The sequence below is a fragment of the Sorex fumeus genome, unplaced genomic scaffold (assembly GCF_029834395.1).
Source record: "Sorex fumeus unplaced genomic scaffold, SorFum_2.1 ptg000003l, whole genome shotgun sequence".
NCBI lineage: Eukaryota > Metazoa > Chordata > Mammalia > Eulipotyphla > Soricidae > Sorex > Sorex fumeus.
Window position 1 is genome coordinate 41,630,931 of NW_026606060.1, and position 25,445 is coordinate 41,656,375.

At 40.6% G+C, this 25,445-nt stretch overlaps 1 protein-coding gene across 1 annotated transcript in view; it reads right to left on the reverse strand.

Annotated features, from left to right (window-relative positions):
• CEP83 (centrosomal protein 83) overlaps positions 1-25,445 on the reverse strand; it is a 165,170-nt gene that overhangs the window by 25,978 nt on the left and 113,747 nt on the right. Inside the window, exons 8-10 of the mRNA XM_056116235.1 lie at positions 18,157-18,271; positions 12,733-12,877; positions 12,478-12,627 (exon numbers count right to left, since the gene is read on the reverse strand). Coding sequence (XP_055972210.1) covers positions 12,478-12,627; positions 12,733-12,877; positions 18,157-18,271 — 410 coding nt within the window. The remainder of the gene's footprint in view (positions 1-12,477; positions 12,628-12,732; positions 12,878-18,156; positions 18,272-25,445) is intronic.

The window sequence follows — 25,445 nt, forward strand, 5'->3', positions numbered from 1 at the left end:
TGTGCTGGAAAAACTGGACAGCTACATGTAAAAAAATGGGCTCAGATCTCTGCCTAACACCATGTACAAAAGTAAGATCAAAAACGATTAAAGACCTCAACATCAGACCGGAATCCATAAGGTACATTGAAGACAAAGTTAGCAAAATCCTTCATGACATTGAAGCTAACAGTATCTTCAAAGATATCATGCCACTGGCCAAGCAAGTGAAAACAGAGATAGACAAATGGGACTGTCTTAAATTAAGCTTCTGCACCTCAAAAGAAACAGTGACCAAAATACAAAGACAGTCTACAGAAAGGGAAAGGATATTCGCTCAATACACATCCAAGAAGGGGTTGATATCAAGGATATACAAAGTACTGGTTGAACTCCACAAGAAGAAAACATCCAACCCCATCAAAAAATAGTGCAACAAAATGAACAGAAACTTTCTTAAGGAAGAAATACGAATGGCTAAAAGGCAAAGAAATCCGAATGATGTAGAGAAAATGCTCTACATCATTAATCATCAGGGAGAGGCAGATCAAAACAACAATGATATATCATCTCACACCACAAGAGACTGGCCCACATCCAAAAGAATAAGAGCAACCGATGTTGGCATGGATGTGGTGAGAAAGGGACCCTTCTTCACTGATGGTGGGAATGCCGACTGGTTCAGCCCTTTTGGAAAACTGTATGGACGATTCTCAAAAAATTAGAAATTGAGGTCCCATTTGACCCAGCAATACCACTCCTGGAAACATATCCCAGAGAGCCAAAAAAGTATAGTCGAAGTGACATCTGCACTTGTTTGTTCATTGCAGCACTGTTAACAATAGCCAGAATCTGAAAAAAAAAAAAAAAAAAACCTGAGTGGCCAAGAACAGATCAAGAACAGATGACTGGTTAAAGAAACTTTGTTAAATCTACACAATGGAGTACCATGTAGCTGTTAGAAAAGATGAAGTCATGAAATTTACATACAGTGGTACTACATGGAAAGTATCATGCTAAGTGAAATGAGTCAGATAGAGAGGGACAGACATAGAAAGACTGCATTCATCTGGGGAACATAAAGTAACAAAATAGGAGACTAACACCCAAGAATAGCCGAGATAAGTACCAGGAGGTTTACTCCATGGCTTGGAGTTCAGCTGCACAGGCTAGGGGAAAAGGCAGCTCAGATAGAGAAGGGAGCACCAAATAAAGGGTGCTGGGAGGATCCTCCCAGGATGGGAGATGCATACTGAAAGTAGACTATAGACCGAACATGATTGCCACTCGATGCTTCTTTTGCAAACCACAGCACCCAAAAGGAGAGAGAGAGAACAAAAGGGAATGCCCTGCCACAGTGGCAGGATGGGATGGGAGGGATGCGGGGGTGGGAGGGATACTGGGATCATTGATGGTGGAGAATGCACACTGGTGGAGGGATTCGATCACTGTATAACTGAAACCCTAGCACAAAAATTTGTAAGTCTACAACTGTACCTCATGGTGTTTCACTAAAAAAATTTTTAAAAAAATAAAGTAGGAGGAAATGGAATAATAAAAAGACATCAACAGTAAGGAAAGCAAGATTGGGTAGAACAGATACTGCAAAATAAAATATAAATATAAACACACTAAAAAAATTTACAATCTGCTTTCAGATGATATTTCACATTCACTCTCCTGAGTTATAAGCTCCTAAATGTATCCTTAATGCTTACCATGCTTTGTTCAGCAGTAGCTTCTTAAACAGTGGGTTACAACTCATATGGATTCTTGTAAATTTTGAAAACTTTCTTTTAAAATATTTTATGATTATCAGCAAATAACTGATTTATATACCTACCATATATAGCTATTTAAATGGGTGACATAAAATACTCAGACAAAAAGTAGTTAAACTAGAAAAAAGTTTAAGAAGTCCCGGTCCATCACATAATCAACATTTAATTAAGGTTGGACAATTTTAATTATAGTAATTACTCATAATAATTTTAGGGAAGTTAAATCTTTATTATTCCAATTTCCAGGTAAGGGTCCATACCTGAATGTGCTTGGGGACTTCCAGGCCCCCACAGGGTGGTACTCAGGTAATCAAGATCAGGGTCAGCCTCACATAAAGCATGTGCCAGTACTATCTCTCCAGCCACTTCCATTTTATCATGCTGGAATTCTACTGCTAACACATCATAATTTGAATGAAAACTATCTAGTATAGGATGTCAAACCATATTCTATAAAATATCTTATATTCAGAGTCTCCATCCCTAACATGAATGATTGCACAATTTCTATCTTCTTTAAAGGGATACATTCTCTGCCATGCTCTTAAAAATATAAAGTATCAATGGTGACTAAGTGACTAAAGAATGACTTATACTAATCATTTTTGACAACTGGGCCTTCAACCTTTCCCTTCAGGGGCTGGAGCGATAACATAGTGGGTAGGGAACTTGCCTTGCATGTGGCTGACACGGGGTTTGATTCCTAACATCTCATACAGTCCCTTGAGCACCACCAGGAGTAATTCTTTACTGCAGGACCAGGAGTTGGCCCTGAGCACCACCAGGTGTAACTCCAAAACAAAACACAACCCCCCCCCCAAGAACCTAAAAACAAAACAAGTAAAAACTTCACCCTTTAAGAGTCTTCTGAACATTTCACCCAAATATAACTCATTTGTCACTTCTCACTTAGAGAACACAACAGACCCAATGAGAACTGCTTATGTAGAAGACAATACTCTCAAGGGCTGGCCTAGGGATATGTTTTAAACACTATAAAAATTCAATACACACTTGTTGATGAACTAAATGAACCAAAAAAAATTAAATATTCATTAGGGGATCAATCAAGGTTACATAAGAGAAACTCAATCTGAACTGGACTTTGAACGCTAAGAGTCAGAGATAGAGAAATTAAAAATACAGGGAGCACTGTAGCATTGTAGCAGGTACAAAAAAGAATTGATAAGGCAAGACCCTGTAGGAAACAAATGTGGTGAGTTAAGAGCATGACTCACTTGGGAAGAAAATGGAGAAAAGACTAAAAGGGGGAAATGAAAATATAGAAATTCTCAGAGTGAAAAACTGAAAGAACTTATGGTCAGTGCCTTTGCTTAGGTACAAGTGATAGCACAGCTGTACAGTGGACAAGAACTGAATGGAAGGTGAGGGAATCAAGCAAACAGACTGGAAGGGAAAAATAGTTTTAGTATTTTCAGTGAGAATGAAGAAATTTTAAGTTATGCATATAAAGTGATAGATTCTACAGAATGAAAAAGGCTGCAATACAGCCGTTTAGAGGCAGTAAAGTGGGGAAAGATGAAGAGAGGCAGAGTGAGCATAAAATAAGCTATAAGGCTAAGGTGCTGGATGGGTCAACAGCAGAGACACAGTAGTCACTGAGAATGGTAAACAGGGACAGGCGGCAGAAAACTGAGCCCAAAGTCAAGGTGCAGATGTGGCGAGAAAGGGACCCTCCTTCACTGCTGGTGGGAACGCCGGCTGGTCCAACCCTTTTGGAAAACAGTATGGACAATTCTCAAAAAATTAGAATTTGATCTCCCATTTGACCCAGCTATAGCACTCCTTGGAATATATCCCAGAGAGGCAAAGAGGTATAGTCGAAGTGACATCTGCAATTGTTTGGTCATTGCAGCACTCTTTACAATAGCCAGAATCTAGAAAAAACCTGAGTGCCCGAGAACAGATGACTGGTTAAAGAAACTTTGGTACATTTACACAATGGAGTACTATGTAGCTGTTAGAAAAGATGAAGTTATGAAATTTACATACAAGTGGTACTACATGGAAAGTATCATGTTAAGCGAAATGAGTCAGAAAGAGCGGGATAGACACAGAAAGATTGCATTCATCTGGGGAACATAAAGCAACAAAAAGGGAGACTAACACCCAGGAATGGCTGAGATTAGTACCAGGAATTTTGTTCCATGACTTGAAGGCCAGCCACACGTGCTACGTGAAAAGGAAGCTCACATAAAGAAGAGAGCACCAAATAAAGGGTGTTGTGAGGACCCAGCCAGGGTGGGAGAAGCATGCTAAAAGTAGTCTATAGACCAAACATGATTGCCACTCAATGCCTCTCTTGCAAAACACAGTACCCAAAAGAAGAGAGAGAGAACAAGGGGGAATACCCTGCCACAGAGGCAAGGTGGGACGGGGAGGAGGGGGGGAGGTGGGGGGGATGCTGGGACTGGTGGAGGGATGGGTACTTGATCATTGTATAACTGAAACCCAAGCACAAAAATTTATAAGTCTATAACTGTACCTCATGGTGTTTCACTAAAAAAAAAAAAAAAAAAGTCAAGGTCCTCAGTGACTGCAGGAGAATTTCTTATAGGCTAGGGTAACTGACAGAAAAAAAAGATCACAAGAGAAAGAATGCACAGATATCAAAGGACACCTCATCTCATTTATTTATTCTTGCTGAAGCAAGATACAAAATTTTGAAACATGTAGAAACTTTGAACTTTTTTAGAAAGATGTGAAGGGAGGGCATGTGAGAAGTGCAAGCTCAGGAGAGAACATAGGCTTCTCCAGAGTGGAAATAAACAAGCAAAGGCACAGAGATAAGCAAGTGAGATAGGAGTGCAAGGGAGAATGCAGGCCTGAAGGGCAAGTCCATTATAACAACGGGTGGGGGGTAGGTTACAAATACTGATTTCCCTTTCTTGGTCTCAAGTTGCAAAACAAAAGGAGGAGGAATATTTTTCCCTTATTTAGAAAGGTTGCCAATTTACAAGCCATCTGGACAAACATTTAAATGAAAGGGTATTTTTCAAAAAATGTTTAGATTACAAGACATCTATTGGTAATAAAAAGGGGGGAGGAGGATTTCAGAGACAACAGCAAAAATCAGTAAAAGAATTAAGTGGGGGGAGCTGAGAAATAGCACAGTGGGCAGGGCACTTGCCTCATAAGAAGCTGACCTGGGTTCAATCCCTGCCACCCCATATGGTTCTCCAGGAGTGATCCCTGAGTGCAAAGCCAGATATAAGTCTTGAGCAGTACCAGATATGCCCAATCCCCACCATCTCAAAAAAAAAAAAAAAATCAACTAGTTGTTGAAAAAGAGCCAGAAGGTAAAAGATGAATAAGAAATGAGAAACTATTAGATCAAGTGCTTTATATTTTTAAAGTAATTATGAAGTACACAGGTAAGTCAAGTTTCAAGCACAACAGAAAACTCTTGGAGCTGTGGAAAAGTTTAAAAGGAAACATTTGGAGTAGCAGTGAGATGGTTCCCAGATCCCTTCAGAAAACAAGGTAGCCAATTAGGATGAGTATTTCTGAAGCTGACAATTCAGTGCGTGTTTACAAATCCTGAGCCCAGTTTTGTTTCGGAAAGATCAGAGTAACAAAGAACCCTTCATCCTTTAGGAATTTACATTCTAACAGCACAAAGTGAACTTACTTTAATTATAAAAATGTTCTAAATAATTTGGACTATCTGATAGCCACATGTGGTTACTGTGCTTTTGATATGCAGCTAGTGTGAATAAAAACTGAATTTCTACATTTTCAAGTTTTTGATGATTAAAAATTAGGTTTAAAATTACATGAAGCAGTTATTTTTCACAAGTAATACCATGTTAAGCACAAAGATTCTAACCTAACTCCTCAGCTTCACTGGTATCAGTCTCTATTATCAAGGGAACGCAGTGCAGTATTTGTGATTTCTCTGCTGTCAAAGATCCCTAGAACAAATTCCTTGAGAATGTGAGAATGGCAGTAGCCTTCTTCCATCAACATGTCAAAAGCAAAGTCTCTGAAATCCCTTTTTCATTACCCATAAATGTCTTGTGAGCTAAACATTTGATTCAGTGATGTACTTGCTTATTTCCTTTCCAAGAAAAGTCTTTTACTAATAATGGCCAGAGTCAGTTTCCAACAATTCTCTAGTTAACTAGAGAACTGAACCAGGTCAAAAACTAACAGGAATTAGGAGAAAGGAGATTTTAGTTATAAGAACTATCTGGTTCTGGGAGTCAGAGATGTGGCTCTGTGGCAGAACACTTGCTTTATTTATAAGTGTGAGACCCTGAGTTTGATTCCCAGCACTACAAGCAAAAACAAAAAGGGGGGGGGGGGGGGGTTGCGAGAAAGGAAACAAAACCAGCCCCCAACCCTCCCCTCCCCCCAAAAAAACCAACGCCTCCGCAACTGATCTTTAAATGTTGCTACACATTTTCCCATGACTTCGCAGTTCAAATACTAGATAAGAACTCGTTTATATGATTCCCGATTCTAACTGACTATACAACAAATAGTTCATTTCAAGGTGGAGTATAAACACAAAAGAGGATAAAGTAAATCATCATTTAAAAAAATGTCCTTAGAGCTAGGGATGAGTTCAGCCGCAGGGTACGTCTTGAATGTGTGAGGCCCTAGTTTTGATTATGGGCATCGCAAAAAAAAGGAGCGAGGGGAAGTTTCTCGGAAGTTTAATAGGAAGTGGAAAGCCACAAATGGAAAATAAAAGTTGGACTCTAAGCAATGCAAAAGATAAGGGGTACTCACTGCAAAGTATCTTAAATTCTCAAGTTTCTGCTATTCAGTAATTGCTATTTCCCCCAGGATACCCACCTTCCTTCACTTGTGATTAAGTGCACATCCTCCTTCCTTTCCAAATACACTGATAACCTGGCTGAGCCAGAGTGCTCTAACTGCTAAACACAGTGATGATCCAGGGATAAGCATGGGAATCGGGCTCCCAAATCATTTCCAGACTTTAAAGGTGGATCACCAATTAAGAATTCTGCCTTCTCCAATCCCAAAATACAATTTCAGTCTTCCAGAGAAAGCAGTCAGAGAAAAAGACACAGGAGTCAGGAAAGACTAGAGGATGGGGTGGGAAGGGCAGAAGCTACCCTTAGCTGAACACAATGGAGTTCCCTCATCCAAGCATCCATTAGCCAACACAACCTTCCATTTTTTATGCCTTCCAAAATAACGTTCCTTTTATTGGCTTGAATTTGTTGTGGTTGGAGTACTGTCATAAACTGAAATTGACTAGGCAGTTTCTCAGTTAAAAATCTATGATTTTTACATTTTAATTTATAATGTGAAAATTCATAAAGGAAACCCCAACTGAAAATGGAGTAGGGGAGGTGTGTTGAAGGTCATTCTTACACGCTATCACTTCTCATCTACCCCAAACAGGAAGAAAAGTCAGTTCAGAGAATCCCACAGGAAGAGACCGTATCCAAACAGTGAGCACAAATATCTCAGTCCAGCAGAAAGACCTTAATCACGCCCAGCAACAATGCTAGCCAATGGAAACACCACAGCTCAGCCAATGAGAATCTGCTGTCACTTGAACCTTACTTTCCACAACAAATTCTAATTTCTCTCTTGCTGATAACTTCTTTGTTCAGTTTTCCTCTTCAAATACCAAAAATACCCTTCTATCTTATATAATCCTCTGGCAGCTCAATTCCTGTCAATTAGATCTTCAAATTCATTCAGTTAAAATTTTGGTTTTTAACAAAGTTTACAAACTCCCTGTGGGATATGGGCAGTTTTATGAATACTAAATACTAACAGAATAATAATTTTATTATTTAGGGGAGTGAAGTATTAGTTTAATGAAGCTGTAATGAAAAATTTGAAGCATCTGTCAAAGCAATAATAAATTCTCCTTATCCCACAGCCCCAACAGTTTTCTGTTGTGCTTGAAACTTGACTTTTTTTCACTTCATAATTATTTTAAAAAATATAGAAATATAATCACAACAAATAATGTGATCATTTGTTGATAATCACATTATCCCACACATGATTTCAACTATTTAGCAAGATTATTTTCTCTGTAGGTAGTCTCTTTCTGATCTACTGTAAATAAACTGCATTTTTATTATTTTAAAGAATGATCAACAGATATGGTTGATGTACCCAGAATTATAAATCAGAACACCAGACCTCCATTAGAAAAACATCACAACTATAAATGATTTTTTTAAGTCATGCAAATTTTGTGAATTATGCTTCTGCTATTTTGTGTTGTCTGCTATATTCTTATTTTAAAATATGTTGGAGTCAATTATACATGTAAGGCCCTCCCGTTGATCATTGATTTGCTCGAGCAGGCCCAGTAACGTCTCCATTGGAGACTTTGTTGTTACTGCGTCTGGCATATCGAATACTCTTGGTAGCTTGCCGGGCTCTCCGAGAGGGGCGGAGGAATCGAACTCGGGTCGGCCATGTTGGCTGCGTGCAAGGCAGACGCCCTACCCGCTGTGCTACATGATAAATACTAAAAAAATAGACAAATTAAAATTATAAAAATGACTAACAGAATAAAAAAATAATTTATGTTGAAAGCTACAGGAGAGATGTTTTATGTAGAAAATAACTAACAAGGCAAGGGATGTGGCTCACTGGTAAAGCACATGCTTTCACCTGGGTTTGATCCCTGGCAACAAAAAGCAACAATCATAACAATATTTGATTGAACATTATCACTATGGCAACAAAAGTCCAAAGAAATTTTAAATTTTAACAGAAAAGATTCTACCTGGACAAGATGGGGGAACAGAATAAATTAAATAAATACAGGGGAACTAGGGAAGAGAGCAGGGCCTTCTCATCTTTCTGGAGACTGTATTTTAGTGAAGAGATTTAAAAAACAAACAAGGGGCTGGAGTGATAGTACAGTGAATAGGATGTTTGCCTTGCATGCGGCCAACCCAGGTTCAATCCCCGACATCCCATATGGTCCCCTGAGCACTGCAAGGAGTGATTCCTGAGAGCAGAGCTGGAAGTAACCCCTGAGCATCTCTAGGTTTGACCCAGAAAGACCAAAAAAAAAAAAAAAACCCATGCTGAACTTGAATAGTTAAAAGAAAAAAAGAGGCAGAAAAGATTGACTCTCAAAATTCATTATAAATTTATGACTCTTCAATTGTTGCAGCTAATATTTAAATTAATAGTTTGCAAAACCTGACATTTGTAAATAATACATAATCTCTGTTGGAGGTACTTCCTTAATAGTGAAACTCAAAAAACTTGTTCTCAAAATATAACCTAGAACTGGATATGATTTCTAAAAACTCTCAATTTTAACTGCTATGAAAAGAGAAGTCCTTAAGATTTTAGAATTTAAAAAGAAGATATAGGAAATTTCTAGAGAACTGAAAATAGTTTTGCAAAACACAAAGAAAAGCAAACAAGAAAAACAAAGCTACCTAAAACCACTGCCTCTGAGTAACTCTAAGACAGAAAATGGCCAAGCTTCAAAGCATCTAAATGTAAAAAGATTCAAAATCCCAACAAGTGCCCTCTCGTGACTAGAAGTCATGTTTTCCCCTCCTCTGTTGCTTCTGATCAGGGGCCAAAGACAAAGGCCGGGCTGCGGCACCTGCACTTTAAGGTCGAGGTGCTTGCTGAAAGTTGCACACTGATGGTGGAGCTCACACAAACAGCTACGGCTCTTGTCAGGGCCACACACATGCTTACTGGCCATTGTGCTTCTGGTCACTGAACTTACAAATGTTTTCAGTCCCAGTGTCCGTGGGGCTGCAACCATTTCTGTGGTACTAGTAGCCATCTGCCTTCAGTGGAGCAAGAAAGTACACTCTATGATACACCGCAAGTCCCCAACAGTAGAGCTGATGGGACCATATTCAACTCATGCCACAGCACCAGAGATAAGAACCTACAGCCTCCCATTTGTCAAGGCAGGTGGTTAAACCACTGAGTCATTCCTGGGACCCATGCCTGTAAGTTTTTATTGAGATCATGGTCTCACTTCATGGTGATGAATGTAATTCATCCATTAAAGTGAAAAGATCTCCAGCTTGGAGATAAAACAAGACCCAACTATAATATATATATATATATATATATATATATATATATATATATATAATCTTTTAAAAAGCAACATGAGGAGTTAGAGCGATAGCACTACAGGTAGGGCGTTTGCCTTACATGCAGCCAATCCAGGTTTGATTTCCAGCATCCCATATGGTCCCTTCAGCACTGCCAGGTGTAATTCCTGAGTGCATGAGCCAGGAGTAATCCCTGTGCATCGCAGGGTGTGACCCAAAAAGAAAAAAAAAAGCAAAATGAGGACAGGAAGATTATCACAACAGGCTGAGCGCATGCTTTGTATGCATGAGGTCTGGACGAGAGCTTCTGCACTGGACAGGTCACTGGAGTCCAGAGTTGGGAGTAGCCTCTGAACACTGCTGAGTATGGTCCCAAACCAAAACAGATAACCCCAAATGATTGAGAAAGACTAAAAATCGGAACAAGGTCTACTAGAAAAATGGGGAAAAAATAAAAACAGAAGTAATAAGAATGTGGAATAAGAAAAAAAACATAATAAAAAATGCACTTCTCAATTCTAAAAGTTGCAAATCAAAAAGATACATGTTATAATGACCTATATACTAAAATACAGAATATTTACCTTTAGAGAGCAAAAAAACTAAGAAAGTCATTTTCAGAAACACAATCAAACTTTCTCATGCTTTGCAGAAGATAAATCAACAAAAAATAAGTACCCAGAAGACCTAAAGTAGATTTTATAAATGTCTATATCAAACTTTAGGCAGAGTCTCCTGCCCCTGCGCCTGGCTGTCCTCACCAGGTTCCCTTGGAGGGAGCGGGTTGAGTTTCCCTCCCCGCCCGGAGCAGAGCCCCAGCAGCCGAAGAACCAGCCACAGTCATGCTGAGACCACTCTTCACACGTCAGGATAAGCCTCATGGATGAAGGAACCGGCAGAAGAACCCAGGCATGCAGATCTCGGGGCTGAGATCTCCAAGTCTGCTCGGATCGGGACTGGGCCTTCTCCACCCAGATCCCCCATCTTCCAGTAGGTAGGCACCACACCCACCAGCTGCCGCCAGTGCCAGGTATTCCCATCAACGGCCAAGACCCAGAGACTATAAAACCTAGCTCCCGGAAGCACACAGCTGCAAATGCTGCCGCGCAACATCTCATTATCTTGTTCTTACTTTGGAGAACCCAGCAGGCTACCGAAAGTATCCTGCCTGCAAGGCAGAGTCTGGCAAACTTCCCGTGTCCTACTTACTATGCCAAATACCAGTAACAATGATGGGTCTCATTCTCCTAAACCTGAAAGAGCACTGAATATGGCTCTTTTAAAATCTCAGGGCTAGGAAGAAGGAGATGTTACCTCCTTCTGCTTGAGGCAATCAAAGAACAACATGATGATCGTGATCAAACTTTATTCTCTCCTCCCCTTCTCTTCTCTCTCTCTCTCTCTCTCTCTCTCTCTCTCTCTCTCTCTCTCTCTCTCTCTCTTTATATCTCTCTCTCTTCCCCTATTTAATTTAAAGACATGGACTTTAAAAAGGTGATTAAGATGGAATGAATTTATATGGGTGGTACTTAGTCCAGTATGACTCTCTTAGAAGCTGTCCTTGTAAGAGAGAGAGGTGCCAGGGATATCTGAGCACAGAAAAAAGGAAATGTGAGGACACACTAAGATAGTAACCACGAAAGAGTCGAGGAAGAAACCAAATCTGCCAAAACCTCGGTATTGAGCCAGCTGGATCTCAAAACACCTAGAACACAGAACAACAGAGTTGCAAAATTTTCTGTTTAAATCATCTCGTTTATACTATTTTACTATGACAACCTTTTGTCATAGGTGAGAAAGCTATCATTCTCACCTTAATTTAAATAAATATATACATATCAACAAATAACTTTCTTGGATGGAAAGCACAAATATTTAAAGAAAAGCTCTTCAGCAAAACTCCAATTAACAAATAAAATAATGGTGGAAATAAGAAAATACTTTTTTTCAGGTAAGGACTATAAAAGAATGTTAAAATTATTGAAAAAATGCTTGATGCAAATATTTCAAAGCTTCAAAGTCTCTCTCCCCCATAAGATAGTATATTACAAAGAGGAAAAAACAAATTAATTTACAGTAGAACAATCTGACTAGTACCACCTTAATCAAATAATCATGTTAACATCACCAAAAAAAAAAAAATAAAGACAAAACCATAGCTCCTGAGATAATGTAGTGAGAACATAGGACTTAGATGTTACATTTGCTAAAAATGTCAAGCCTATATTTAATCTTAAAGAATGCAAGATAAATTCAAATTAAATTTATTTCAAATTAAAAGAGTAATCTATAAAACAACTGACCAGCATTCTTCAAAAGGGTAACTATATTTAGGATTAAGGAGACTATAAAGGCAATGTATATTATTCTAGATTGGGTCTTAGCCCAGGAAACTACAATAGTGGGATGACTGATAGCATCTGAATAAAATACATAGGTCTAACAGCAGTGAGTATAATTCACTTCCTGGAATATTAATGTTAATTTCTTTGTTTGGATTGCTGCAGTACACTTACGTAAGATATTAACATTGAGTGTTCTTGGTGAAGATAATATGAAAATTCTCCATCCTACTTTTACAATGTCTGATTAGCTCTGAAATCATTTAAAAATAAAAAACTCAAAATACACATGCACACATGTATAACCTAATATTCTGAAGCTCTCTTCGGGCCGCCTCTTCTGCCATCTGTGAGGCCCGCAACTTCTCTTCGCACTGATCCTTTTCAGACTGCCTCCAGACGTCATGATCCACTTTCACTTTCTCTAAATCCGATAATCTGCTCTCAAGTTCTAGCCTAAAACAACAATGACAATTATACTACAAAAACTACCACAGGATGATATGACAGCAAAATGTTTTTATCTGCAAGGAGATTAAAATAAGGTAATTAAGTACTTACTTTTCATCCTGTAATACTACAAGTTTCTGATAACCTTCTTCTTTGGCAGCTTGTACTTTACGTACTAATTCACGATCCTTTTCCGCTAAGAGCATTTTGTGGTGTTCAACAGCTGACTTAAGAATTTCATTGTCTGACTGTAATCCTGGTATTTTTTTTAGAAGAAAAATATTACTCAGTGGCATTAAAATAAAAAATCATAATTGACATCAAGCATTCAAAGCCAAGTAAGACAAAAACTGTAGACAGTCTCTCTTTGACAGCATACTCTCAAAGATCTTTGCATTACTGATAAATTTTTCTTAAGAAACTAATGCTGAATTATAATTTTGTTATTTTATTTAGCATATATGTTCAAAAATATATTTTAGTAACAGATTATGTTCTTTTGCTCACTTAAATCTTAAAAGCTGAAACTATCAACCTGATGATATCCAAAGATGTTTAAATATTTAAACTCTTAGAATTCTTTCTTCTAAGTCCCACAGACAACATCATAATGAAACTGGCTGGAAGCAGAGTGAATAAATCACACAATGCTTCAAAACCTATTCTTCCAAAATAGCTAGACTTCCAGCAGATATATAAATTTGAAACTTTCAAATTTTTTCCAGATAATTCATAAATTTCCTTCTAATAAGATGACAACCCCAGAGGTGCGTGAAGGCCACTAATGCTCAGCTCCCTAGTGGTTGGCCATTCAATGTTAAGGGGCCACCAATGATACTCCCATGCTGTGCAGGGGTGACAGTACTAGGATTGAGGGGAAGGAGCAAGCAGTGTCAGAGATCAAACTCAGGACCTCCTACATGTTAGGAATTGAGCTCTAAATTTGAACTATCTCCCTAACCAGGGATGACAAATAACCAGTTTTTTTTTTTTGGGGGGGGGAAGATAAAATAAAACAAATTCAAACCTAAATCAATTTAAAAATATTGCAGAGGGGACTGGAGCAAGAGCACAGTGGGTATGGCGTTTGCCTTGCACGTGGCCGACCCAGGTTCGATTCCCAGCATCCCATATAGTCTCCCAAGCACCACCAGGAGTAATTCCTGAGTGAAGAGCCAGGAGTAACCCCTGTGCATTGCCGAGTGTGACCCAAAAAGCAAAAAAAAAAAAAAAAAAAAAAAAAAAAAAATTAAAAAAAAATATTGCAGAGCTGGATCCCATAATCTATGTTCCAAAGGAAATTTACCTCCTAAATCTACAGAAACATGAGTCAACCTCAAATAGAAAGTTAATTATGAAAAAAAATCATTCATTATAAAAACTTGTCTAAAACTATAGAATTCAGAACCTCTGCTCGATGTCACACCCTAGCAGGTGAGATTAATCTCCATACTCCACATCCAACTTCCACACGTCCTGAACCTCTGCTCCTTTGTTCGCCACCACATCCCTACTAGCACAGGAGCACCAAACACATAAAAGTCACTGAGTTCAGTGAGCAACAACTATAACATAGAAGGTTCAACCAGCACCAAACATCTCAGTAAATCCCCAATGACTTTAGTAACTGTGAGAATATTTAATGAGCTCAAAGAAATACGGCACAGGCAGTCACCAAAGGATAAGAAAGTATGAGAACCAAGATGAGAAAACTACAAGCAGAAAAGAAGAATGTGGTAGGTGACATAACCACTCAATAGAGGAGCTGGAGAGATAGTACAGAGGGTAAGGTCTTTGACTCGCAGGTGTTTTACCCAGGTTTGATCCCCAGAATCCCAGTGATACCCTGAACACCAACAAGAGTAATTCCTAGGGGCCAGAGTGATAGTACAGCGGGTAGGGAATCTGCCTTGCACGCAGCCGACCTGGATTCGATCCCTGGCATCCCACATGGTCCCCCAGCACCACCAGGAGTGATTTCTGAGTGCAGAGTCAGGAGTAACCCCTGAGCATTGCTGGATGTGATCCAAAAAGCCAAAAAAAAAAAGAAAAGAAAAGTTAAGTCTTAAGTGCAAAGTCAGGAGTAACCCCTGAGCATTGTGGGGTATGGCCCCCAAACCAATAAATAAATAAAAACTCAATAGATGCTCTGCGCAGCAGAATAACAGCTACTGTTATTCTGAGGAAAAGGCATATGTATTCTGAGATAGAGGAAACTTCTAGATAATGACAGAAGGTGGAAAATACGTCTGAAAAGAAAACAGCATATCAGAGAACTATGGGATGAGTTCAAGAGAACAATATAAGAATCACTGGAGTCCCTGTAGAACAGGAAGGCAAATTCTATGGAGAATCAATAGTTAAAGAAATCAGTGATAAGAATTATCCTGAGTTGAGAAATGCAGGTACTAAGATCCAAAGGCCCAAAGGGTTCCAGCAAAGAGACTCAAACAGGAAAACCCAACGACGCATTATGCTCAGAATGACAAAAATCCATAGATAGAACACTGAGAGCAGCAAGATGAAAAATAAAAAGAAACTTACATACAAAGGAAAGACCATAGGATTCACAGCAGATCAAAGGAGACTCTAATAAGCCAGGGGAGGAAAAGGTACAAAATCGCAATGAAATGAACACATCACTAATAATACAGATTATCATGCAGATTTAATGGAACAATACAGAGTTTCAGGGACAGGCAACAGTTTAGGGAATTCATTGCTTTGAAACCAGTCTCACAAGAAGCATTAAAGGAGCTTCTTTTATTTTTTTTTAAATTTTACTTTTATAAAGTACTTCACAAAATTTGATTCCATTTGATGTACTCTGCCAGCCCTCCCCACCCCAGGGGATCCAGCCCTGGCAGCCGACCTCCACTATCCAACCACCGCCACATTCCAGGCTGCTTTCCAGATGCTCAGGCCGAGCCTCACTCATGAATGAAGATCCACGGAACCCAGATAATGCGGAACTCTGTGATCTTGGACTCTTGACTCAACAGGACCCTAGAAGAGAGATCCCCTGCCTGCTTCCCCCAGTCTCCAGTGACTCAGGGTTCACACCCCATAAGCCACACCCTCCCAGCACCAGATAATCTCATCGGTCACCCTCCAGAACTCACGAATGCTCCTCCCAGACGGGAGTATAAAATGAGGCTCCCAGAACCATGCCACCGGACACTGCGTCAGGCTGTGGGGTGGGTGAGAGCCCTCCCCACCCCAAGGGACCCAGCCCTGGAGGCCAACCTCCACTACCCATCCACCACAACGCTTCAGGCTACTTTTTGGACCCCACAGCTGCTCTGTGGCCCTGCGACCCATTATAAGACACTTCCTACCCATTTCCCATAATTACTATAAACATATCTGATGGGATTCAGACAACAGGCAGCAAATTATAGAGAGAAATATATAAATATATGCCTCTTGGAGAGCCCGGCAAGCTATCGAGAGTATCCTGCCCACACGGGAAGAGCCTAGCAAGCTTTCTGTGGTGTATTCGATATGCCAAATACGGTAATGACAACAGTTCTCATTCCCCTGACCCTGAAAGAGCCTCCAATCATTGGGAAAAGACGAGTCAGAAGAGGCTTCTAAAATCTCAGGGTTGGGATGAATAGAGGTGCTACTGGCACCTACTCGAGTAAATTGATGATCAATGGGATGACAGTGATATTCAAACACCAGTCCCACCACCATTATACCTTCCCACCACCATATTTCAGATGTTTCTATCCCAAATCCCAACCCCCGCCCCAAAGCAGAACTGAAATAATTTATTTTGTATTGCTTGTCACGAATAAACCGCTGAAAATGAGGAGCTTCTTTCAAAAGCAAGACAAACCTCAGGAGCACTTGGCACTGAGTGTAACATTCACTCATGGTGCTTATGGTTGCCCTCTACTAGATTAAGAGAGATTTGTTTATTCCTGTCCTGCTAAGGAATCTTATACCTTTGCAATAACTAACATTTCACTAATATTGAATGTTATAGATCTGATCAGGTATATACTTATCTTTGCATCCATAGAGATCTTTACTACAGTCCTTTTTTTAATTAATGCAGACACATAGCAGTACCAATAATTAAAATTTTCTAATATAAAGCCAATATTCCCTTTCTTACAACAAAACTTTCGTACTTCTATATACATATTCAAGTTCTCCCCTTATATTTTCTTTAACTCTCTTCACTCTAACTAAATTGTACATTTGTAGAATTTCTCTCTTTCATCTCAAAATGGATCAGCAAAGTTATTCATATTTTTAAAATTTATGTATCTTTAAGTTTTTGAATTTTTTTTTACTTTAGCAATTTATCCTTGATGTATAATTTTGTGGAATTCCAGGAGATTAGTTCTATTCACTTATGTGTGTAGGTGTCACCACCTCCACAATTTAAAAAAAGAGAGCGAGAGAGAATTATCTATCCCAAATAGGATATAAAAAAGAAAGACAGTAAGGGAACAAACAGTCAAATTCATCAGAACTGAAGATTTTATAAACAGTACTGAGCTTCCACTTGGTGGGAGGATGGGATGGGAGGGGTCCTTGGAACACTGGTGGAGGGAAGAGGACTCTCAGCTGATGTGTGGGCTTGGAATGATGTGTCCGTGAAAGATACAAATAATAGTACTGTGAACCCATGTACCTCAATTAAAATGGTTTTAAAAAATAAAATAAAATGATAGATGCTAACCAGCTATGAGCTCAATTATCAATCAGCATGCAGTTATAGAACAAAGGGAGCTTATTCAAATACTTTAAAATACCATAAATAATTTCTGTGGAACCTTGATGAGAAGGAAATTCTAAACCTATCCTACAGCCTTAAACATAATCAGGCTCCAGTAACTAAACTACATAACTATAGATTTTTATTTCAAAATCAGGACTAGAGGTCCAGTAACTCAAAGGGCTGGAATACATGTTTTGTATGCAGAAGGCTGGGGTTCAATCTCTGTTACTACATGATTCCACTATGACCCCATCTATAGTCCCCATGCATGACTGGGAATAGCTCTAAACTCAGACGGCTGTTACCACTCCACCACCCCCCTCCAAAAAAACCCAGACTGAACATTACAAAACCAGTAAGTATGGAAAATGCAAAATACTGTCTACGTACTCATCAACTTTGGCATAAATTATCTTTTAAAAAAATTAGATTACAAGGTGAGAGAGAGAGAGAGAGAGAGAGAGAGAGAGAGAGAGAGAGCACAGAGTAAAGTGCTTGCCTTGCACACAGCTGACCCCAGTTCAATCCCCAGCACTGTATATGGTCTCGAGCAATGCCAAAAATAGGAGCAAGCCCTGAGAACAACTAAGGTTTGTCCCAAAACAAAAATAATAAAAAATTTAAAAAGCTAGAACACAGACTAAATATTCAACATATAAACAGTATCCGTATGTGCTCCTTGATTAAAATTCACTAGAGCTAAAAATCTAAAAATAAAAATTTAGTTTGGCCAATTTTAGCAATTTGAGTTTATATCTGAAAATAACAGTAGAAAAACAAGGGTAATCATATCTTACCATCCAGTTCATTCTGAATTCTATTTCTTTCTCTTTCTAGCTCACTTTTAGCTCTTGCTGCCTCCAGTTTGATGTCTGTTATTTCTAATTTGTTTGAGTGCTTAAGTTCTTTTACCTGTTGATAACCAGAAGTAAAATTACTATTGGTCATTTTTTGGACATTAAATGATTTCCGAAAACATTAATAAGTACGATTTAAAAAAAAAATCTTGGTATCTACACAGAGTATAAGCAACTTACCTCCCAGATGTTTGCACCCTTTGAGCAATATCTTGGTGCAGTCCCTAGAATAGTACTTTATACCAAGGAAACAGTCTTTTTTTTTTTTATAATTTATTTATTTATTGAATCATTGTGGGAAAAGTTACAGAGCTTTCGGGTTTAGGTCTCAGTCATGTAGATACCGAACACATTTCCCTTTACCAATACTCATTTTTAACCCCGAACCCCAATAGACCCCCACCTCCCACCCCTCCCAATTCTTGTGAGGCAGATGAGTTCTAGTTAATACTCTATCTACTTTGACTAGATAGATTATTTCGATAGAAGATGCACAATTATTGTTTAGAGTTTACGACCCACCCCCCCCCCCCCCAATCAGACATGCTGAAACAGCGTTGTGAAATGATTTGCTTTCTACAACTTGGTTTAAGAATAAAATGATGTCGCGCGGCCGCGATAGCGGCCGCGCGGTTTTGAGTTTCTGCTATTTTACTTATTGACCCTGGAAGAATTTCTATTAAAAGTTAGCTAGTTAAGAGATTGGTTTCTGTGCCCTGGAGTCGTGGCCGTGCCGGAGAGCCGCTCGTGGGGGGCAGCTGGCGACCTTGGTGGGGCGTGGGGGACGGCCCACAAAGCCCCCCTTCCCATGAGGTCCCCGCCGCTCCCCCGAGCCCGGCTCAAACCTGCTTTCCACAAGGCTCCCGTGCGGCCGCCATCTTTCTTTCCAGAGAGGAGCGGGCGGGCTGGTCAACGCCCTTCCCCCTCCGGGCAGGCTTGGTGGCGCGGATCAACACAAGTCCATTTGCTTTTCTGCTCCAAGCGGCTGGTTCTCTGTGCTAAGTCCTTGTGCCTCCGGGGCCGTGGCCGTGCCGGAGAGCCGCTCGTGGGGGGCAGCTGGCGACCTCGGTGGGGCGTGGGGGACGGCCCACAAAGCCCCCCTTCCCATGAGGTCCCCGCCGCTCCCCCGAGCCCGGCTCAAACCTGCTTTCCACAAGGCTCCCGTGCGGCCGCCATCTTTCTTTCCAGAGAGGAGCGGGCGGGCTGGTCAACGCCCTTCCCCCTCCGGGCAGGCTTGGTGGCGCGGATCAACACAAGTCCATTTGCTTTTCTGCTCCAAGCGGCTGGTTCTCTGTGCTAAGTCCTTGTGCCTCCGGGGCCGTGGCCGTGCCGGAGAGCCGCTCGTGGGGGGCAGCTGGCGACCTCGGTGGGGCGTGGGGGACGGCCCACAAAGCCCCCCTTCCCATGAGGTCCCCGCCGCTCCCCCGAGCCCGGCTCAAACCTGCTTTCCACAAGGCTCCCGTGCGGCCGCCATCTTTCTTTCCAGAGAGGAGCGGGCGGGCTGGTCAACGCCCTTCCCCCTCCGGGCAGGCTTGGTGGCGCGGATCAACACAAGTCCATTTGCTTTTCTGCTCCAAGCGGCTGGTTCTCTGTGCTAAGTCCTTGTGCCTCCGGGGCCGTGGCCGTGCCGGAGAGCCGCTCGTGGGGGGCAGCTGGCGACCTCGGTGGGGCGTGGGGGACGGCCCACAAAGCCCCCCTTCCCATGAGGTCCCCGCCGCTCCCCCGAGCCCGGCTCAAACCTGCTTTCCACAAGGCTCCCGTGCGGCCGCCATCTTTCTTTCCAGAGAGGAGCGGGCGGGCTGGTCAACGCCCTTCCCCCTCCGGGCAGGCTTGGTGGCGCGGATCAACACAAGTCCATTTGCTTTTCTGCTCCAAGCGGCTGGTTCTCTGTGCTAAGTCCTTGTGCCTCCGGGGCCGTGGCCGTGCCGGAGAGCCGCTCGTGGGGGGCAGCTGGCGACCTCGGTGGGGCGTGGGGGACGGCCCACAAAGCCCCCCTTCCCATGAGGTCCCCGCCGCTCCCCCGAGCCCGGCTCAAACCTGCTTTCCACAAGGCTCCCGTGCGGCCGCCATCTTTCTTTCCAGAGAGGAGCGGGCGGGCTGGTCAACGCCCTTCCCCCTCCGGGCAGGCTTGGTGGCGCGGATCAACACAAGTCCATTTGCTTTTCTGCTCCAAGCGGCTGGTTCTCTGTGCTAAGTCCTTGTGCCTCCGGGGCCGTGGCCGTGCCGGAGAGCCGCTCGTGGGGGGCAGCTGGCGACCTCGGTGGGGCGTGGGGGACGGCCCACAAAGCCCCCCTTCCCATGAGGTCCCCGCCGCTCCCCCGAGCCCGGCTCAAACCTGCTTTCCACAAGGCTCCCGTGCGGCCGCCATCTTTCTTTCCAGAGAGGAGCGGGCGGGCTGGTCAACGCCCTTCCCCCTCCGGGCAGGCTTGGTGGCGCGGATCAACACAAGTCCATTTGCTTTTCTGCTCCAAGCGGCTGGTTCTCTGTGCTAAGTCCTTGTGCCTCCGGGGCCGTGGCCGTGCCGGAGAGCCGCTCGTGGGGGGCAGCTGGCGACCTCGGTGGGGCGTGGGGGACGGCCCACAAAGCCCCCCTTCCCATGAGGTCCCCGCCGCTCCCCCGAGCCCGGCTCAAACCTGCTTTCCACAAGGCTCCCGTGCGGCCGCCATCTTTTCAAGGAAACAGTCTTTTCCATATAAAATTAAGACATTTCCTTACAAATAGAATTTAAAATCAATTTAAGTTCTTGATTACAAGAACTTAGAAAATGAATAAAATATCTCAAGCAGAAAAAATGAAAGCTTCCTTTACAAAACAAAAAGTGTTAGAAATAAGAAGACATGTATATAACAAATTGTGTATAAACAAATTGTGTCTGGGGCTCGTGTGACAGTAGAAGAGGTTGGGTGCTCTCCTCACATGCTGTCAAACCAGATTCAATCCCCCACACCCTTTATGGTCCCCCACGTACTCTGTGAGTAATCCCTGAGTGAAGAGGCAGGAGTAAGCAAGTAAAAAAGCAAAAAACATTAAGAAATGTGTCTGACATATCATATTGGCATAATGTCAGAAGGTCTGCTCAGAAAACAGTACTGTTATAAGATATAACAGATAGAAATCTGGGGATTAACAGGGAATTAACTTCATATACCATACAAAAGGATTATTGATCCTGTTACCTATTCTGTTTTGTTTTGGGACCACATCCAGCAATGCTCAGGGGTTATTCCTGGTTTTGCATTCAGGAATCATTTCTGGAAGTGCTCAGGGATTGAACCCAGGCCAGCTGTGAGCAAGGTAACTATTGAAGGTAGCACTATGACCATTAACAGAAAGTGAACTTGAACTGCAAATATTAAGAAACTAGAGGTGAAAAAAAAACAAATTAAAACAGGCAACAGCCTAACAAAGGGGCCAAAGGGAAGAATCAATTGAATTTCATGATTAAATAATAATGTCTATATGTGTGCATACACATTACTATTATAAATGGACATATTAAACCTTCATTACCAAGACCTAACTCCTGAGAGAGGTAAATGATTCTCAAAACTTTCCATGCTGATTAAGCAGTCACATAGCAATTTTTACTCTTCTCTGAGACATCCTTTTGAGAACCGAATTCCAGTTCTTAAGGAGTATTCAATAAATATTTATTGAACACTATTTATGTGCTATGTACTATTTTAGTCCAATGCACTATCCATTGTGCTGAAATGATAGCACTGCGGTAGGGCATCTGCCTTGCATGCGGCCGACCCGGGTTCCATTCCTCCGTCCCTCTCAGAGAGCCTGGCAAGCTATTGAGAGTATCTCGCTTGCATGGCAAAGCCTGACAAGCTACTCCTGATGTATTCGATATGCCAAACACAGTAACAACAAGTCTCACAATGGAGACGTTACTAGGCCCGCTCAAGCAAATCAATGAACAACGGGAGGGCAGTGACAGTGACAGTACTATTTTAGGAGCTAGAGACACTGCAGCAAACAAGAATGCTTTTTCTCTAGTTTTTAACCCCAAAGTTTCTCATCTTTTCCCCATTGTGGTTTTCTTTTTCCTATGGCTCCTCTACAGTCCTTCTGGTTGACTTGCTAGTCTTGCACTGTGCATTTACAACGCTTAAAGTGTGGCTCCCTTTAAGTATCATGGAGGCTCACAAGGGGGTCATATGGTCCTTAGCTGAAATGTACACTATAGATCTACATTATACTCAACAACATTAAATGAAGTCCCTTTCGTAAGGCTCTTCTAAAATTAAGTACAATGCTACACTGAGGATTTAACTAATACAAATTATGAAACAATTTGCATTCTTACACATTATATCAACGTTTTAACTATAAAACCAGAAGAGAAAAATGCAAATATATGCAACTCAAATATTTAAAATATTAGGTAAGGTAAAGGCCCTCCCGTTGTTCATCGATTTGCTCGAGCGGGCCCAGTAACATCTCCATTGGAGGTTTTGTTGTTACTGTGTTTGGCATATCGAATACATCACGGGTGGATACTCTCGGTAGCTTGCCAGGCTCTCCAAGAGGGGCGGAGGAATCGAACTCGGATCGGCCATGTTGGCTGCGTGCAAGGCAAATACCCTACCGTTGTGCTATCGCTCCAGCCCTATTTATTATGATAGAATAATATACAATATAGGATACAAAGGATAATAATACATAGGATAATACAAAGGAATACATAATTGGGTTCAGTAAAATCCTACAAAGTTGGGGTTAAGATTTAGAAGATCTTAGAATTACTGGGACAAGGACAAGAAACAGAAGTGTCTTATTGAAAGAGCCTCTATCTATGAAAACTCTTAAAAATGCTGCAAAATATGGCACAAAATCCTAATGAAACAGAAAAACAAGTATTGCATTTCCCTTAGTACTGCAAACCATATCAAGTTGCAACCTTCCAAATTAAAATAGGTTTTTTAAATAACAGTCTATAAAATATATGTGGTACGAGGATCACTTTTACATTTTTAAATCTCTTTTCTGAAGGTCTTTCCGATGAAAGACTGATAAAAATATTTAACTACACTACATAAAAGCAGCTAAAAAAATTATATCTTAATACTCAAACTTTCTGTAGGTTGTATTTTACTACACTATAATTTCATGGATAGACACAAAGTTAAAATTATAAATGTTTTAAAATTTTTTATATATAGATGAAAATCTAATCTCTATGACAAGTATGTCTGTAATTTTCTATTATATATTAACTGAAGGTTAAGAATGATATAGCAGCTTATAAACAAATGGCACTGCAGCTACTTTAAATATGAGGTAGAAAACCAAAGCCATCTTATTTTGCAGAGTCCTGATTCACTTCAGCAAGAAGAACTAAAAAATAAAAACCCATTTCTTAACTCATTTCATACCAAGATTTATTGAAATGAGTAAAACATTCTTTAACTTAATCTTCAAAATAGTAACAATCATTTAAACTAAGAGAACTGGGACAGCAAATCAAATAAGGTCCATCCTTTTGGGCATACTTTTATTACTAAAACAAGTGATAAAACATGTCACTATATTTAGAATTCACTCATCCACGGACAAATATGATGCTTAAGTTTTTTTCTTCAGTGCCATGTTGTGATAATAATGAAATAATGAATGTGGATATACTAATAGTAATTAACTTTTTAAAATTTTATTAAGAGGAATAATTTGATTAAATATTTAAAACAAAAATATTCAAAACATAAAAATATTACCTCTATGTGACATAAGTAAGGTTTTCTAAGAGTGAGCTGCACCGAATACCAAACAGCACCAAAAGTTGTGTCTGAGCCAGGGACATAGCTCAAAGGGCTGGAGCTCTCCCCTATCACCCCCACCTCGATTCATCAGGGCCAAGGTGGCCCAGGTAGCTCCTGGCACAATTCAATCCAAGGACCAACATCACATCATCTGACCTGGCTGACTAAATACTGCCTGCAGGCCCTAAGCATAACTTGGAGTACCCCCAACCCTCCAATTCCTACAATTAATTATTTAGAAAACAAAGATTTTGCTTCCAGATCCCTGGTTCTTAATCTCATTTTTTACTAGGTTTCAAAAATGGAAGAAATATTAGGGATTATTCTCTGGATAAAATTAAAATACTGTATATAACGATAGCACAGTGGGTAGGGCATTTGCCTTGCAAGCGGCTAACAATGGCTGACCCGAGTTTGATTCCTCTGCCCCTCTCGGAGAGCGTGGCAAGCTACCAAGAGTATCTCACCCGCATGGCAAAGCCTGGCAAGCTACCCGTGACGTATTTGATATGCCAAACACAGTAACAATTGTCACAATAGAGACGTTATTGGGCCCACTCAAGCAAATCGATGAACAACGGGAGGACAGTGACATATATAATTTCAGAAATCACAGAATTTTGAGGCTGCTCTGGACCAAAGTACCTGCTTTGATGTAATTTATCTTCATAGCGACTCTGGTCCTCACATTTGTTAGTTTATTTTATGCTTCTGAACAATAAGAAACATTCAAGATTGCTAGCTAGCATTTCAAAAATTTGCAATAAATGTAAAATGGTAGATATATGAAAGTTTCAGATTTTGCTACATTATTTTGTTAAATTATACACATCCAAAGACACATAAGAAATATAGTTGAAAAACTGTATCAATCAAGAAACTGGATGTAAATTCCAAATAGTACTTAAATGTTGATCTTTTTCAAAGATCTGAGGTGTACTACAACCATTAATTTAGCTAATAAGAATGATTCTGTGGAACACTTTTTAAAATATATTTTTAAATATTTTTAATTGAATCTTCATGAGATACACAGTTACAAAGATGTTTATGATTGTGTTTCAGTTCATACAATGTTCCAACACTGTGGGACAGTTTTAAGAAAAATATTTTGTGGGAATTACAAGGATCAACATCTCCGAATGAGATCACTAGAAAAATTTCTCTCTCTGAATGTGAAATATTTTAAGGTGAATCTACAAGGCCATCTCTGGTAAAACTTTTTAAACCAAGACATTGATAGTCAACGTGCTAAAACTTTGTTCTAAACCTTAACATTTGCAATTTTAAATAACTTAGACCCCAGGTGGTCCTCTGCACTACAACCAACCATTCACTAGAACTGCAGAATGAAAATTTTCAGTAGCAAAGAAAAACTGTAAGTTATGTATGTTTGAAATATTATTTCAAAAATTTATTCTCCCAATGAAACCTTTCTACATGGAAGATTTAAAATGACTA